The following is a 14,734-nucleotide window of genomic DNA, read 5'->3' on the forward strand; positions in this document are numbered from 1 at the left end:
ACATGGGGGCGTCTTATAGAAGGAAAAATATGGTATGTAATAAGAATGCCACTAATAAGGACACGGAAGGGAAGAAGAATAGATTTGCTATTTAATTTCGTGTATCTTTGGTTGTCAGTGTCTCGCTGCAAAGAGGGCACTTAATTGTCCACCATGGACTTGATTTCCTGGCTCTGTTTGAAGCTTTTCCTGTGAAATAACATCTATGAACCCATCAAAGGATGACATTGCTTCAAGCATGGAGTTTCTTTCCCTCAATTGTGTCAAGAGAGCAAAACGCAGATATCCTCCAATATGGTTTCTGCCTGCTGAGATAAGCAGTGCAACAACTGAAATGAAGATCCACTCTACTCATAACAACCCTAAACCCCAGCGTTCTTTGTGCATTAATGTGTATGCATATATATACACACACACACACACACACACGTGGAACGTATAAACTAACATCGGGACTGGCAGACTGACCCTATTCTGCGTTATTATTAAAGTTTTGCCCTGTTTTACATGGCTGCTCAGAAGAGATTAGCAAGCTTGCTGTGTAGTTTTAATATCCCTAAGACAAAGAATTCCACAATAAAACAAGAGATAAGACCTTAATCCCACTGCATTATCTTACAGTCAACCAAACTTGCATCAAATAAAATACATGTCTGAACTTGCAGTTGATCTCATCTAGAGTAACTATCAAATTTTACTCTGTTAAATAGGCAAGCAAATAAAACTTGAAAAACAAAACAGGGTTTACGGAATGGAATAGAAAATATGATTTATGAAATTATGGAATATTTTGTTTAGGAAGTTATTGTAATGTATCTTAAAAGTCGGGTCAGTTATGCAGCTATTTTTTTTAAAATAAAAACATTAGTAACTTGCAGAATAATAATAATAATAATAATAATAATTTTTTATTTATACCCCGCCCTCCCCAGCCAAGGCCGGGCTCAGAGCGGCTTACAAGCAATAATAAAAACAAGATGAGTGATTACAACTTAAAAACAAAAATAAAATACAACATTAAAATAATGGAACATTAAAATATTAAAATGAAGCCTCATTGCAGGAGAAGGAAAAGAAAAAAGAAAAAGGGGGGCGGAGGGAATCAAATTGGCTCCAATCCAAAGGCCAGGCGGAACAACTCTGTCTTACAGGCCCTGCGGAAAGAAATCAGATCCTGCAGGGCCCTGGTCTCATGAGACAGAGCGTTCCACCAAGTTGGGGCCAGTGCTGAAAAGGCCCTGGCTCTGGTTGAAGCCAATCTAACTTCCTTAGGGCCTGGGACCACAAGGGTGTTGTTATTTATGGACCTTGAGGCTCTCCGTGGGGCATACCAGGCGAGGCGGTCCCGTAGGTATGAGGGTCCTAGGCCGTGAAGGGCTTTAAAGGTCAAAAGCAGCACCTTAAATCTGACCCTGTACTCCACCGGGAGCCAGTGCAGCTTGAAAAGCACTGGGTGAATATGCTCCCATGGCAGAGACCCCATGAGGAGCCTCGCTGCAGCATTCTGCACCCGCTGGAGTTTCTGGGACAGCTTCAAGGGCAGTCCCGCGTAGAGCGAATTACAGTAGTCAAGCCTGGAGATGACTGTCGCATGGATCACTGTGGCCAGGTCGGGGCGGGAAAGGTAAGGGACCAACTGCTTGATGCGGCGAAGGTGGAAAAATGTCGCCTTGGCTGTTGCTGTGACTTGCGCCTCCATGGAAAGGGAGGCGTCAAGGATTACACCCAAACTCTTAACGGAAGGCAATGGCACTAATTGGGCCCCCGCAAGAGAAGGGAGTTGGTCCCTCATCCCCATGCTATCCTGACCTAGCCATAGAAGCAAATAATACAAAGGCAACTTCCAGGTGTTTGTCTAATTAATGCGTCTTGCTCTATTTCTGCTCTTATCCGTAGCTCTTTAGCGTTTTTGTTCGAGCAGAACTGCGATCACACCAACAGAGTGTGCATTCCTCCTTGTGTTACTTGATTTAGCCTTAGTATCCATATGAACAGAAGCACGGTTAGAAGCTCAATGGAATAATGGCTGTGTGCATGTACTGTATTGAGATGGAAAAAGGGGGAGAAGATGGAGAGCAACACCAGAACACAGGCATATCAAGGGAGAAGAGGGTCTTAAAACGTGTGAGGAAGCAGTTTATTGAAATGACCTGCTGTGACCCAACGCTGTTTGAAGTAAACATAAGAGGGACTGCTTGTCAAAAGGACTGAATAAGCAGAGCTCTCACTGACTTGGGCTTCAGCTATTTGTTTCAATAAACTCTTTTCTATTAGCTTATAGTGGTTTCTCAGACCGTGAAGCAGTGCGTGCAGAATGAGCGCCATGGAATTCGGCGGAATAACACGGGATTGGCCTGCCTCGCTACTGTTTCTCAACACGGTATTGGCATTTACAAAGAAAGCGGGCCTGCAACAAGATGTTGCAGTGTGACGCGCTCCTGTTCAGGGTTCCAGCCGGCCAGACCGTTCCCTTCATTACCCCCACCTCAGTCAGTCAGTATTACATACCCACCGAGCATGCTCAGTCCTCGCTGGTGTTTTTGGGTGAGTGGGGGATTCCAAGGATGTTTCATTCTGCAAATCTTGGGAGTTCTGCCAAGCCTGCTCATACCTCCCTCCTGCACGTGGATGGTGCTGTTTTGGCTACATAAAGAATGTACGCTCATGGGGATGTGTTTGCGATTGGTGGGTGGGTGTATATAGGATCATTTCATCTAGTGCAGTGTTCCCCAACCTTGGGCCTCCAGCTGTTTTTGGACTACAACTCCCATCATCCCTCGCTAGCAAGACCAGTGGTCAAGGATGATGGGAATTGTAGTCCAAAAACAGCTGGAGGCCCAAGGTTGGGGAACACTGATCTAGTGGATCACAACAAACATAGAGGTAGAAGTGAGCAGCCTTCATTGTGCAGACCAGTCTTGTGCATGCAGAAGTGCTCCAATGCTATCAATGAAATGAACTCTGTCCATTGGCTAGGAGATAACATGGAAACTTAACATTCAGAGACAGCAGAGATATGAGATGCCGGTGACAAACAGCAACCGGCAACTATTCTCACGCCCTGCTTAAGGCTCCCTAAGTAGATATGGAATATCCAGGAACATACAGGGCGCTTCCAAATGAGCTGCTTATTCAACATTCGTCCTGACTGGTTTGCAGGTGGATTTGACAACATTGGCTATTTAATGAACATCCATTCTGATGTTCATTAGAAGACACTGCATTAAAGAAGCACTGTTCCAGTGCTTTCCCCTGTCGCTTCCCCTATAAGAGAGCCAGTGTGGTGTAGTGGTAAAGAGCGGTAGACTTGTAATCTGGTGAACTGGGTTTGCTTCCCTGCTCCTCCACATGCAGCTGCTGGGTGACCTTGGGCTAGCCACACTTCTCTGAAGTCTCTCAGCCCCACTCACCTCACAGAGTGTTTGTTGTGGGAGAGGAAGGGAAAGGAGAATATTAGCTACTTTGAGACTCCTTCGGGTAGTGATAAAGCAGGATATCAAATCCAAACTCTTCTTCTTCTATAAAAGTTGAATCTTTTGCATGAACTCCCAGCACCCATGTCCGTCTCTCAGTACAGGACAGTTGAGCCAACTTCATTGTTTAAAGAGGTAGAGGTTTGGCACAGGCATGGCACCACCAGCATGCCTGCTGGGGTATACCTGTTAGGGGTCAATCCGGGGTGAAGGGGGCCTATGACACACATCAAGTAGGGACCCCCTGTGGGGTCGCCGCCTTGAGGAGTGCTATGGCCTTAGCCCCTGCTTGGGCATTTGGACAGAAGCGACTCCTTCCAGATCCTTTTAATGGGATACCCCTGAAACCTGGAGGGGCAGGCAGAGGCTACAGCATCCCCTCCACCAAAGACTTCAGGCATGCCCAATGCCTAAACTGTCATTTAAGCCAAAAATGAGGAGGTGGAAAGCTGAGCGGGTTTAAATATCCAAGCGGTGGGCCGGAGTGAAGCCTAGAGCCTCTGTCCGACCCACCTCTGGGGCGGAGCCAGCTGTGCAACCGGCTTGTGATTGGATGAATATTAGTCGTTGTTTCCTGCTTGGCAGGGGGTTGGACTCGATGGCCCTTGTGGTCTCTTCCAACTCTATGATACTATGATTCTATGAGTCAGGCTATGATCCACTTCCCAGGCTGGTGCGAGGCACATTTGGCCGTCGCATTGGCCCGGGAAAACCCCAAAAACTGGTCTCCCACTAGCTCATGGTGGGGTGCTCAAGACACCGTCATGCAAAAACACCTGACCATTAAATGAAAGCATACTGGGTGAAATGGATTTGTTGTGCAAGACGTCCCAATAAACTATAATTGTGTCACCAGAATTTACGGGTATGTGACTGGATCCTACTCAAAAACCAGCAATAGTCTGGAAGTTCCCACAGAAAGATGTACTTTCAAAAAGGGGGGACGTGGGGAATTAAACTGACAGCGTATGACTTTTTAAACCTCTGCACATAAATGTTACAATAAGCTTGAAACCATTACAATATGTAACAATAAGAGAAACCATTACTACGGTGACCCCACATTTAAAGTATTATGGCAAATTTACTTATAAAAAAAGGAATGCAAAGAACGCAGAGATTTATCAGAAAGGCTTCAACTTACTAAAAAGTAAATGTCAATACCATGTTGAGAAACAGTAGTAAGTCAGGCTAATGCCATGTTATCTGGAAGTTCCACTGAATGTTGCTGGGCTTACTCTAAGTTCATTGCTCCATGGCCTTAGTTACCTTCTGCAGCAATCCAGCTGTCTTTTCCAACATGAAAAAGCTAATAGAAAACAGTTCCTTGAAACAAACGACTGAAGCCCAAGAGCTCTGCTTATTCAGTCCTTTTGACAAGCAGTGTCTCTTACACTTACTTGAAACAACACTGTAGTAACAGGACCTGACTCACAGAGTCAGAATTTTCTTTAGTTCCAGGTATATTTTCATATATAACATTAGAGACACATGTGAGCCTCTCTCATGCTTTCTGTGTCACTTATAAGTGCATAATAATACTTGGAAGACAAATAACTGTGTTCTGCAGACAACAGCAGTTTTATTTATCAATTAGGAACCAAAAGGCTATTTATGCCTCAGTTTCTTATTTATGCATTGTGTACAGATGCTACTGTTGTTAGAAAGATTGAAACAACTATGAACTATTCCATGAACAATTTTTTAGAAAGTTGGACGGCAAATAATAGTTTGAAGGTGACCTGGAAACTATAACTAATCCAGAATGCGGCAGCTAGACTGGTGACTGGGAACGGCCACCGAGATCACATAACACCAGTCTTGAAAGACCTACACTGGCTCCCAGCAGGTTTCCAAGCACAATTCAAAGTGTTGGTGCTGACCTTGAAAGTCCTAAACGGCCTCGGTCCAGTATACCTGAAGGAGCGTTTCCACCCCCATCGTTCAGCCTGGACACTGAGGTCCAGCTCCAAGGGCCTTCTGCCGGTTCCCTCATTGCGAGAAGCCAAGTTACAGAGAACCAGTCAAAGGGCCTTCTCGGTAGTGGTACCCACCCTGTGGAACGCCCTCCCACCAGATGTCAAAGAGAGCAACAACTACCAGACTTTTAGAAGACATCTGAAGGCAGCCCTGTTTAGGGAAGCTTTTAATGTTTAACCGACTATTGTATTTTAATATTCTGTTGGAAGCCACCCAGAGTGGTTGTGAAAACCCAGCCAGATGGGCGGGGTATAAATAATAATTATTATTATTATTATTATTATTATTATTATTATTATTATTATTATTTTATTCTAGATTGTACTTACAATGCCCAACTGGAAACCGGATAGCCAGATATCACTCACTAACTACCTAATATATATATTATTATGGGTGCCAATGCAGGCAGTACCCGATTTATGGTTCCATCAAATGGTGCCAAGCTGAGTGGGCACAAGCTAATAATAATAATAATAATAATAATAATAATAATAATAATAATAATAATAATAATAATAAAACAAAAACAACTGTACCAAAAAGAATTATTGTGTGTGGAGGGGAGAAATATTGGGGGGAGGAACCCAAACTTTGTCCTCGCCCAGGGTGTCATATTACCAAAGTCCACCACTGATGGAGGTCTCCACCCCCACCCTCACCCCGACGCAACAGAACCTTTAGGGATGCAATTTTTTTAAAAAAGACTGTAGCAGGTGAGGGATGCTTAAACTCTCTACCTGTCCATTCCCTGTGTATCTGCTGCTGCTCAGTACCCCTGCAGGTGCTATTCACACTTTTTAAAAGTGTACAATTAATTGCAACACCAACTTTGGCCCACAGCCTAATGCCCATCCTAGCTTCGCCATTCTGTATCACCCCGCTGACCATGCTAAAAAGTAAAATCCCACCTGCCTGCATATCACTGGGATGTTCTAAGATAAGCTTGCTGTCGCTCTTCCTTTTTGCTGTCTTTTATGGTTGTTGTTATAATTAGTTTCCAGTGCTTTGCAATTGTTCTTCTAACTCACCAAGTATTTGGACAGACGGCTGAGTTGTAATTTTTTTAGAGCGGAATAAATGCGGATTCATCAAGAACTTCCTAAACTTGCTATTCATACCTCCACTGCCAAAGAAAGTGTGTTTCTGAATTCAAGTTGCTGGAAACCACAGGAAGGGAGAGTGATTTTGTGCTCACGTCTTGTTTGTGGGCTTCCTGGACAGCTCAGTTGGTCACAGTGGGTGCTGATAATGCCAAGGTTGCGGGTTCGATCCCCGCATGGTACAGCTGCATATTCCTGCCTTGCAAGGGGGCTGGACTAGATGATCCTCAGGAATTCCTTTCAACTTTACAATTCTATGATTCCCACAGGCATCTGGTTAGACACTGTGAGATCAGGATGATGGACTAGATGAGCCACTGGCCTGATCTAGCAAGCTATTCTTATGTTCCTATTATGGGAAAAATCCAGAGTGAGCTGAGGCTTATGTACACCCCACTCCCCTCTCCCCCTCCTGTGTTCAAAAGCTTCCACTTTCCTTTTAAACTAACCACAATCAAGCATTATGTTTGAACCCAGATAAACTGTGGTTAGCTGGTTCTGATGCAACAGCAAACCATGGCTAATTGAAATCAGAACCAAAACCTTCTGATTTTCTCAGTTTCACCAGAGCGGAGAAAATTATTATATACCATTATTTGTTGTTGTGTCCAAACCAGGCCAGTCTGTGAGCTTGACCCTCACTCTCACATACCAGACCTTAACTAAAAACAAGTCTTATGGATTTCATTGAGGCTTACTTCCAAGTAAATATACTTAAGAGTGGGTTACGTGGAATGAACACTGAACTGTACGGATCTGAGGGATTTATTTTCACAACAGCTATGATCTTCCAAGGGAGAAAGTGGGAAATCCCACTTTTTTCTGGAAAAATCTAGAATTTGGAGCTTGGTGAAAAATCTAAAGCAGGTAAAATGATATTGCATAAACTATGCATATTACTGTCATGCTACAAAAAACATTCTGCAAATTAACACGCTTACATGGAAGAGCTGCAGATATGTCAGTCTAATGCAAATAATTAGAGGCACGATGATAAACCAGAAACAAAATGAAAAAAGGAGCCACATTTGGTAGATGGGAACTTGCATACATGATAAGTTAAAGGAGGCAGCCCCACTGGTGAATATCAAGGAGAATCCAGAATTGTAAGTCAGATTCCAAACTAGTCAGATTCTACTAACAGGAAAACATGCTGTCTTTTAAATAGAAAGTTTCTGAATACACAGGAAAATTTGAATGAAATTAGGACGACCCAGATATAAAATCCAACTCTTAATACACTTGGGAAGCACCGAGAGAATAGTAGAATGGGAGAGGGAAAATCCCAGCTGTTTTCCTGTATTACTTGTACAACTGTGTTTTGAAATAAATGACAATATAGCAGCAGCACAGATATGCCTGTTTCATGATATAAACTTGAAAGCTCCCTCGTATACACAGACAACTCTCTAAAGCAAACAAGTAGATTATCCTTCTGACATTCTGTGGCCGCACTGAGGCTTCAATCCAATGTCAATTTTCCTGGGAATAAGCACCACTGAACTGAATGGCGATTACTTCGAAGTAGACACCTACAGGAGGCACCGTGAGTCTCCAGCCCCCTCAAAAAAAAACAACTGACACCACAATCCTAAACAAGCTGGAGCAAGTCTTAGGTGGAAGCAAGTGTTACTTCCAATAAATGTATTGAGGAAGAGGACTTAAGCTCTACCCAAGTGCTGAAATATAGGGTTCAGGAACAAAACCGACTGGAGGGAGAAAAGATGTATTACAGATTTATGTATCAGTGCCCAGATGTTACTGAGGGAATAGCATCATCTATACCTGTTATCACTGTACAGGCATTAGTTTTCAAAAACCATAATAATAATAATAATAATTGGACCAATGAGAAATAAAGTCTAGTTTTCCAGGAACATTGAATGACCTTCCCTATTCGGGATGCAATTAAACTTAATCTCCACCAAGATCCTATGCCACACAAGAGGAAAAATACAGAGCAGATGAGACCCAGGTGAACACAGCAATTCGCATACACATCTTTGGATATATTTACTTTCCTAAATTGAAAGAGGCATGTTAAAAAACAACGTGATAAGTTGTGGGCTGCTTTGCCAAACCTTCCCCCCTCCTCCCCTCCCTGCTCCCCCCCCACCCCCAGCCTGCCAGCCCACCGCTCCTTACCTGATAATGTCATCGTTGTGCCCCAGGAAAAATTTCTGGCTATGCTCTCTGGTGTTATAAACCACCCCGACTCCGGCCACGAAGTAAACCACTTCCTTGCCTGCCGTGTAGTACAGGTTGTTGCGGCACTGGTGACCCCTATACCCATATACCCACTCCAGGCGCAGCTGGCATCTAGGAGCTGTCCGATCCGCCATGATAAGAGACGACCCCCCCCCTCCCTAGAAACACACAGGGAAAAAAGCTGGTGGTGCTGCCCTCCACCCCTGCTATTCCTTGCCAGTTCCCGGTTCCCTTCCTTTTACGAAGGCTTCCAATTCCTGCTCGGCTGCCAAGTCTGGGGGCTGCACTTTGCAATGCTGATGGTTTTCAGGGGAAAATGCATCCGGGCAAAGTCCTGCTCTGCTGCTGCTGCTGCTGCTTCAGCCACCACCGCCGCCGCTGCTGCTGCTTTTGCTAGTGCTGAGCTGCCACCATAATCTTCTACTGCCAAAGATGAGCAGCTGCTGCTTTCTCCCTGTTTTGCAACCCAGGCAACTTGAGAGGAGGGGGGCACCTACACAGATGCAAATCAACGCTGTATGGAACTATTGCATGCCGATTCCACCCAAAGAAGCCCGTTCCGGGTGTCACAATCGCCCAGGCGCAGGACGCCGGTGGTGCTATGCTTCTTCTGCCCGGCGCATCTTCTTGCCAGGGGAAAGTCACTGCATTTTTTAAATATAGTTTTTTAACGGTGTGGGAAAAAAGGTGCAGCTGGCACAGGAATCCGCCCGTTCTTTTCAAATGCAAGCAATGAGCTTTAATTCACTGTGTGATGGCTCTGAACGTGCGACAAAGTGGTTTTCTCTGGATTTTCATCTTAATGCATTTGCAACTTAGTGCAAAGACAGGAAATTTCTGGGGGAGGGGGGAGGAAGGAAAGAAACCTTAATAAAAGCAAGCCATCCGTACAAGTTCATCAATTTAATCACGCTACAGTATAATTTTTTTAAAAAAATGTGTCAGCACCACCTGTCCACCCCACCCCACCTCCAGAACTAAAGGGAAGCATGTAGATAGTGATGAAACCAATTTTTTTGCATATAGAAAAGCAATGAAATGGTCCTCATTTATCAAATAAAGCATATTAGAATTCCCTAGGGTACATTTTGTAAATCAAAATAAGGCATTCCCCCCCCCCCTTCTCATTCTTTCTCATAACAAGAATATTTCCAGTGGGCAGGGGGGGAACATGTATGCCAGTCTTGTGGTTTCTCATGATAACAAATTCGTCTCTACTACTAAATGCGAGGGGGGTGTTTCCAGAACATGCACACATGGCACACACAACCACTGCCCAATGGAGGTGAATTAATGAGACACTAGGAAGCAGTGACAAACATTATGGAAATCAGGAGGGGAAGGGAGGAGGGGGAAGTGTTCCCACTAGCTAGTTACATAAATGATACCACACAGCCAGAGCACAACTGCTCAAAGCAGTTTCCACCCACTTTGTGCAGGGATCAGGAGGCACGGGTACCTTGAAGTCTGAGATACCATGAGGATGGAGGCAGAGAGTTGCCATCAGCTGCTAAGAATTTGCAGCTTCACTCTGCTATGTGGTTAACTTAGAAGGGGTTATCCCACCCTTTCAGAAGACATCTGAAGGCAGCCCTGTTTAGGGAAGCTTTTTATGTTTAATAGGTTATTGTATTTTAGTGTTCTGTTGGAAGCCGCCCAGAGTGGCTGGTGAATTTATACCCATCTGGCTGGGTATAAATAAATAATAATAATTATTATTATTAGCAGAGCAGCAACAGGAACTGAACGAGTTATCTTGCCCATCTCAAGTTTTTCCTTGCTGCTGTCTCCCTTGCCTCCTGTGCCTTTGGGATTCCACTGCAAAAAGGACCATGATCCGTATTCAGCTCAGCTCCACTTCTTAACACTGAATGGGACCTTGAAAGTGACATCCAAACTTAGTCAGATATTCAGGTATACTCTAAATATGACCAACACTAGGTATCACCCTAACAGGTCGTTATTTTCACCATGTCCTCTGAGAAGGACTTAGTTGGATATCACCCTCATTTAATGATCCAAAGACTTGGATCCAAAGGCTGCCTTGCAGCCAGCCACTATCAGACCCAGGGCAAGAAACTATTTCTTCCATGCAAGATCCCTCTGCTCACACATCCCTATCAAGGTGGAGCAACCGGTAATTTCATTAATTGCAAGGTTGCCATGCAGGTGGTTTGAGACCTTTCCTCCGAAAAGAACCTAGTAAACAAGGAAAGCAAGGGAATTAGAGAGAGAAAAGGTCCACAACTTTCCTGTTTTTGAGAACCATTTCTTCTACAGGTAGTTTAGAACAAGTTGATGAAACCTACGGCACAACTGAGGCCGCAGAGATAAGCCCGATTAAAGGCACGGAGGCTATAGGCTAAATAAAAGCTGCATGCAGCTGAGGGGCTTGATTTTAAGCAGTAAGAGCAAAATATTACAAAGACTACTTTCCCTGTGTGAGAGAGAGCTTACAAACCACACGGAATGAAGTGGCAGCTGTGCAAAAACAAACACAATTTGTATGTGCTCAGATTTTCCCCTGCTGCAATTATATCAGAATCTACAGAGCAGTCACCATGACAATCAAAATGTATTCTGGACCTACCTTATCTTACTCTGTAAAAGCACCCCATACGCCGAGGGTGACATATCAGGCAGGGCTTACTATTTGACTGCTTCACAAATTCTACTTGCTTCCCTTCCTTCCACACTTATTTTCAGGATTTTTATTATTATTTTAAGTTTCATTGACAAAATAGAGAATTACAACTACAGAACTCTGGCCAAGTCTTCCACATGGGGTTGTATAACAAGGGCAATCTGTAAACGATGCAAGTTACTTCTCAGCAAGCATGACAAAAGGATCGAAATCATCCAAAACAGATGCAAGATCTACCTCTGATTACTCAATGGTGCACTCTAGCCATGCTCAATAGAACTATTCCTTTCTCCTCTGCATTTTCTGCTGATTTTTACTCTACGAAAGCATCAACTACGTAGCAATGCTTAGTACTTTACCGCTTCACAAGTTCTACTGGTTAAGCAACGGTATTTAAAATAGACCCAGAAACAAAATTTCTATCCTCCCTCAGGATCTCAGGGTAGTATGTGAAGTTAACCTTTTTCTTTCTCCTCTCACCGGTAGGTTGCCATTGCCTGTAACTGAGCAAAGAGGTAAATGGCAGCTTCATGGGGTTAGTTAAGCCCCAATTTATTTCATTGGGCCCACCCTAAGCAAGACCAAGTCGGCACCTAACCCATAATCAAGCAAACAAAATATCCAGAACACCTAATCAGCCAATGTCCTTGGAAGACCCTACTTCCCAGTATTAAGAAACAGACCTTGGGTGGGAGAAGGACTTCTATTACCTTTGGGGCGCAATTCTATGAACTGCGACCATGTCCCCTCTCCCCCCACAAAAAAGGTTTCAATCCTGCATGCTCTTATCTGGAGAAATGCCCCACTGAACTCAGTAAGGGCTTAGTGCTCAATTGGTAGAGCATCTCAGGGTTGTGGGTTCGAGCCCCGAGTTGGGCAAAAAGATTCCTACATCGCGGGGGGTTGGACTAGATGACCCTTGTGGTCCCTTCCAGCTCTACAATGCTATGATTCAAAGCAGAGGCAGTGCGTCAATTAACAAGGCTGCCTTTCCTGGCAAGGTGCTGCAAGCAATGCCTCCTTCCTCTCTGCCAAACACCATGCCCTTCAACAGCGCGACGGTAATTATGAGTATTATTAATAACGGCCATTTTTCTAGGGGGGAAGAGGGCAAAGCAAAACACTTCGGGCTAAGTCTCCTCATAACATAGATGTCAACTATTCCCTTTTCTTGTGAGGAACCCTCTTCGGAATAAGGGAATTTCCCTTTTAAAAAGGGAAAGGTTGACAGCTATGCCTCATAAATATATATATATACAGAGGGGAGCGACTGCACATTTTGCCTCCTCGCGCAGGTTCCCCAAACGCTAGAAACTTCGTTTAAGGAAAGCTGAGAATCCAGGATTCTTAGAATAATTTCCGAGATAAGATGTGATGAATATACCAATTGCAGGGCGGGAGGGAAGTCAAAGGGAACATATGGCAATACGAAGGGTTGTTAGAAAAAGAATATCTAAAGAAAATAATAAAAAATACTTAAAAAAAAAGAAGAGAATCCAGGATTCTTACCACTAAAAATAATAATTTTGGCCGGGTTACCCACACGACTCCCCCTCCCCCCCGTCACAAGACAGTGATTTTGACTGTCACCTGTCAAGAGCAGAAGGGACGCCTATGAGACTGGAGCCCAGGAGGAGAGGAGGAGAGCAGAAGACCGCACGACAAGGCGAATGGACCTTCGTCGCCCTCCTCCTCCTCCTCCTCCTCGGCCGCCTCAGCTCCCCCCCCCCCCGCGCGCGCGTCACGCCGCCTCGTCCCCGCCCTGCCCTCCGCTCGTCTCCTAGGCAGCCCCGGCCAGAAACCGCCTCATCATTCGGCGGGAAAGGGAGGGAAAGCGCAGCTGCGTCACCATCGCCTCACCAGCAGCAGCAGCATCTGGCGCATCCCCTTGGAAACCCCGCGGATTCCCACGCGCCCGCCCGCCCGCCCGCCCGCCGAGCCAAGCCGCCTGTGGCCAAGAGGCTCACGGGAAGCGCAGTTCCAAGCCCCGTCGGCCGCCGCGGGGAGAGCGCGCGGGGGGACTCCATGTCCCAGGGTGCCGAGCGCAAGCGGCCGCGCCTCGCCCGGCTCAGCTGCTCCGCGCTCCGCTCGTTCCCCGTCTGCGCGCGAGATTCCTCTGGGCGGTTTGGAGAGGGGATCCCGCGCAATGAATAAAAGGGAAACTGAATGAGATTCAGTTCTGGACTCGGAGCGCCGCCCACCACAATGGGCTTTGCTGTTGCTGTTTAGTGGTTTAGTTAAATTAATTAATTTTATAATGAATGATTTTAGAGTGTTGTTTATGCTATACTTTTATACTGTTTGATTGTTGTTAGCCGCCCTGAGCCCGGCTTCGGCTGGGGAGGGCGGGATATAAATAAAATTTATTATTATTATTATTATTATTATTATTAGTCGTGTCCGACTCTTCGTGACCCCATGGCCAGGCACTCCTGTCTTCCACTGCCTCCCGCAGTTTGGTCAGACTCATGCTGGTAGCTTCGAGAACACTATCCAACCATCTCATCCTCTGTCATCCCCTTCTCCTTGTGCCCTCCATCTTTCCCAACATCAGGGTCTTTTCCAGGGAGAAAACCTCTTCTCATGAGGTGGCCAAGGTACTGGAGCCTCAGCTTCAGGATCTGTCCTTCCATTCCAGTGAGCACTCAGGGCTGATTTCCTTAAGAATGGATACGTTTGATCTTCTTGCAGTCCATGGGACTCTCAAGAGTCTCCTCCAGCACCATCATTCAAAAGCATCAATTCTTCGGTAATCAGCCTTCTTTATGATCCAGCTCTCACTTCCATACATCACTACTGGGAAAACCATAGCTTTAACACAATGGGTTTTACTTCTGAGTAAACGTGCACAGGAGTTGCACGCTCCTTGCGCCGCTTCAGTTTCTTGTCCGTGTGTGGCATATTTTTAGGCTTGGAAAGCTTTCCGATTTAGCCTGATCGCCTGTGAAGCTTTATTCATAATTCAGCTTTACCTAAAATTTAGTGGGGCTTGGGCTGCAATTCTACACCCGTTTTCATGGAAGTGAGATCCTCTCCAATGAGCATTTATTCTGATTTATTTACGGAAACCGCGAACAAAGGTCATTATTTGGCAGGGGGGTGGGTGGGAGTGAGCCTGTTGCAGCAAACCCACTTTTAATTATGCAACCTGCATTTGCAGGATGCAATTTCTTCTGTTGGTTCAGATGTACGTTTTATGGTAAGCTCCTTGCGCATTTTATAGCTGGTACAAAGCTTTCAACGAATTTGTAATTTTTAAAGCTCTGGTTCAGGTTAGCAACAAGATTTCCAACACATTAATGCATATGGGGCCTTTTTTTGTCCGC

General features: G+C 45.1%; 1 protein-coding gene across 5 annotated transcripts in view; it reads right to left on the reverse strand.

Annotated features, from left to right (window-relative positions):
- The window catches only part of EML6 (EMAP like 6), a 174,534-nt gene extending 161,415 nt beyond the window's left edge, over nucleotides 1-13,119 (reverse strand). For 4 of the 5 annotated variants that reach the window (XR_014218163.1, XM_082217210.1, XM_082217209.1 and 1 more), the window contains exons 1-2: nucleotides 12,999-13,119; nucleotides 8,702-9,601 (exon numbers count right to left, since the gene is read on the reverse strand). Coding sequence is in view for 4 of the 5 variants with exons in the window: in XM_082217210.1 (XP_082073336.1) it covers nucleotides 8,702-8,898 (197 nt within the window). In the remaining variant the exon portion in view is untranslated. Of the gene's footprint in view, nucleotides 1-8,701; nucleotides 9,602-11,354; nucleotides 12,612-12,998 lie in introns of those variants that run through there. The other variant, XM_082217215.1, reaches the window with a different exon arrangement.
- Nucleotides 13,120-14,734: the final 1,615 nt, after the last annotated feature.

This window comes from Podarcis vaucheri, assembly GCF_965113315.1.
Source record: "Podarcis vaucheri genome assembly, chromosome: 3".
Classification (NCBI taxonomy): Eukaryota; Metazoa; Chordata; class Lepidosauria; order Squamata; family Lacertidae; genus Podarcis; species Podarcis vaucheri.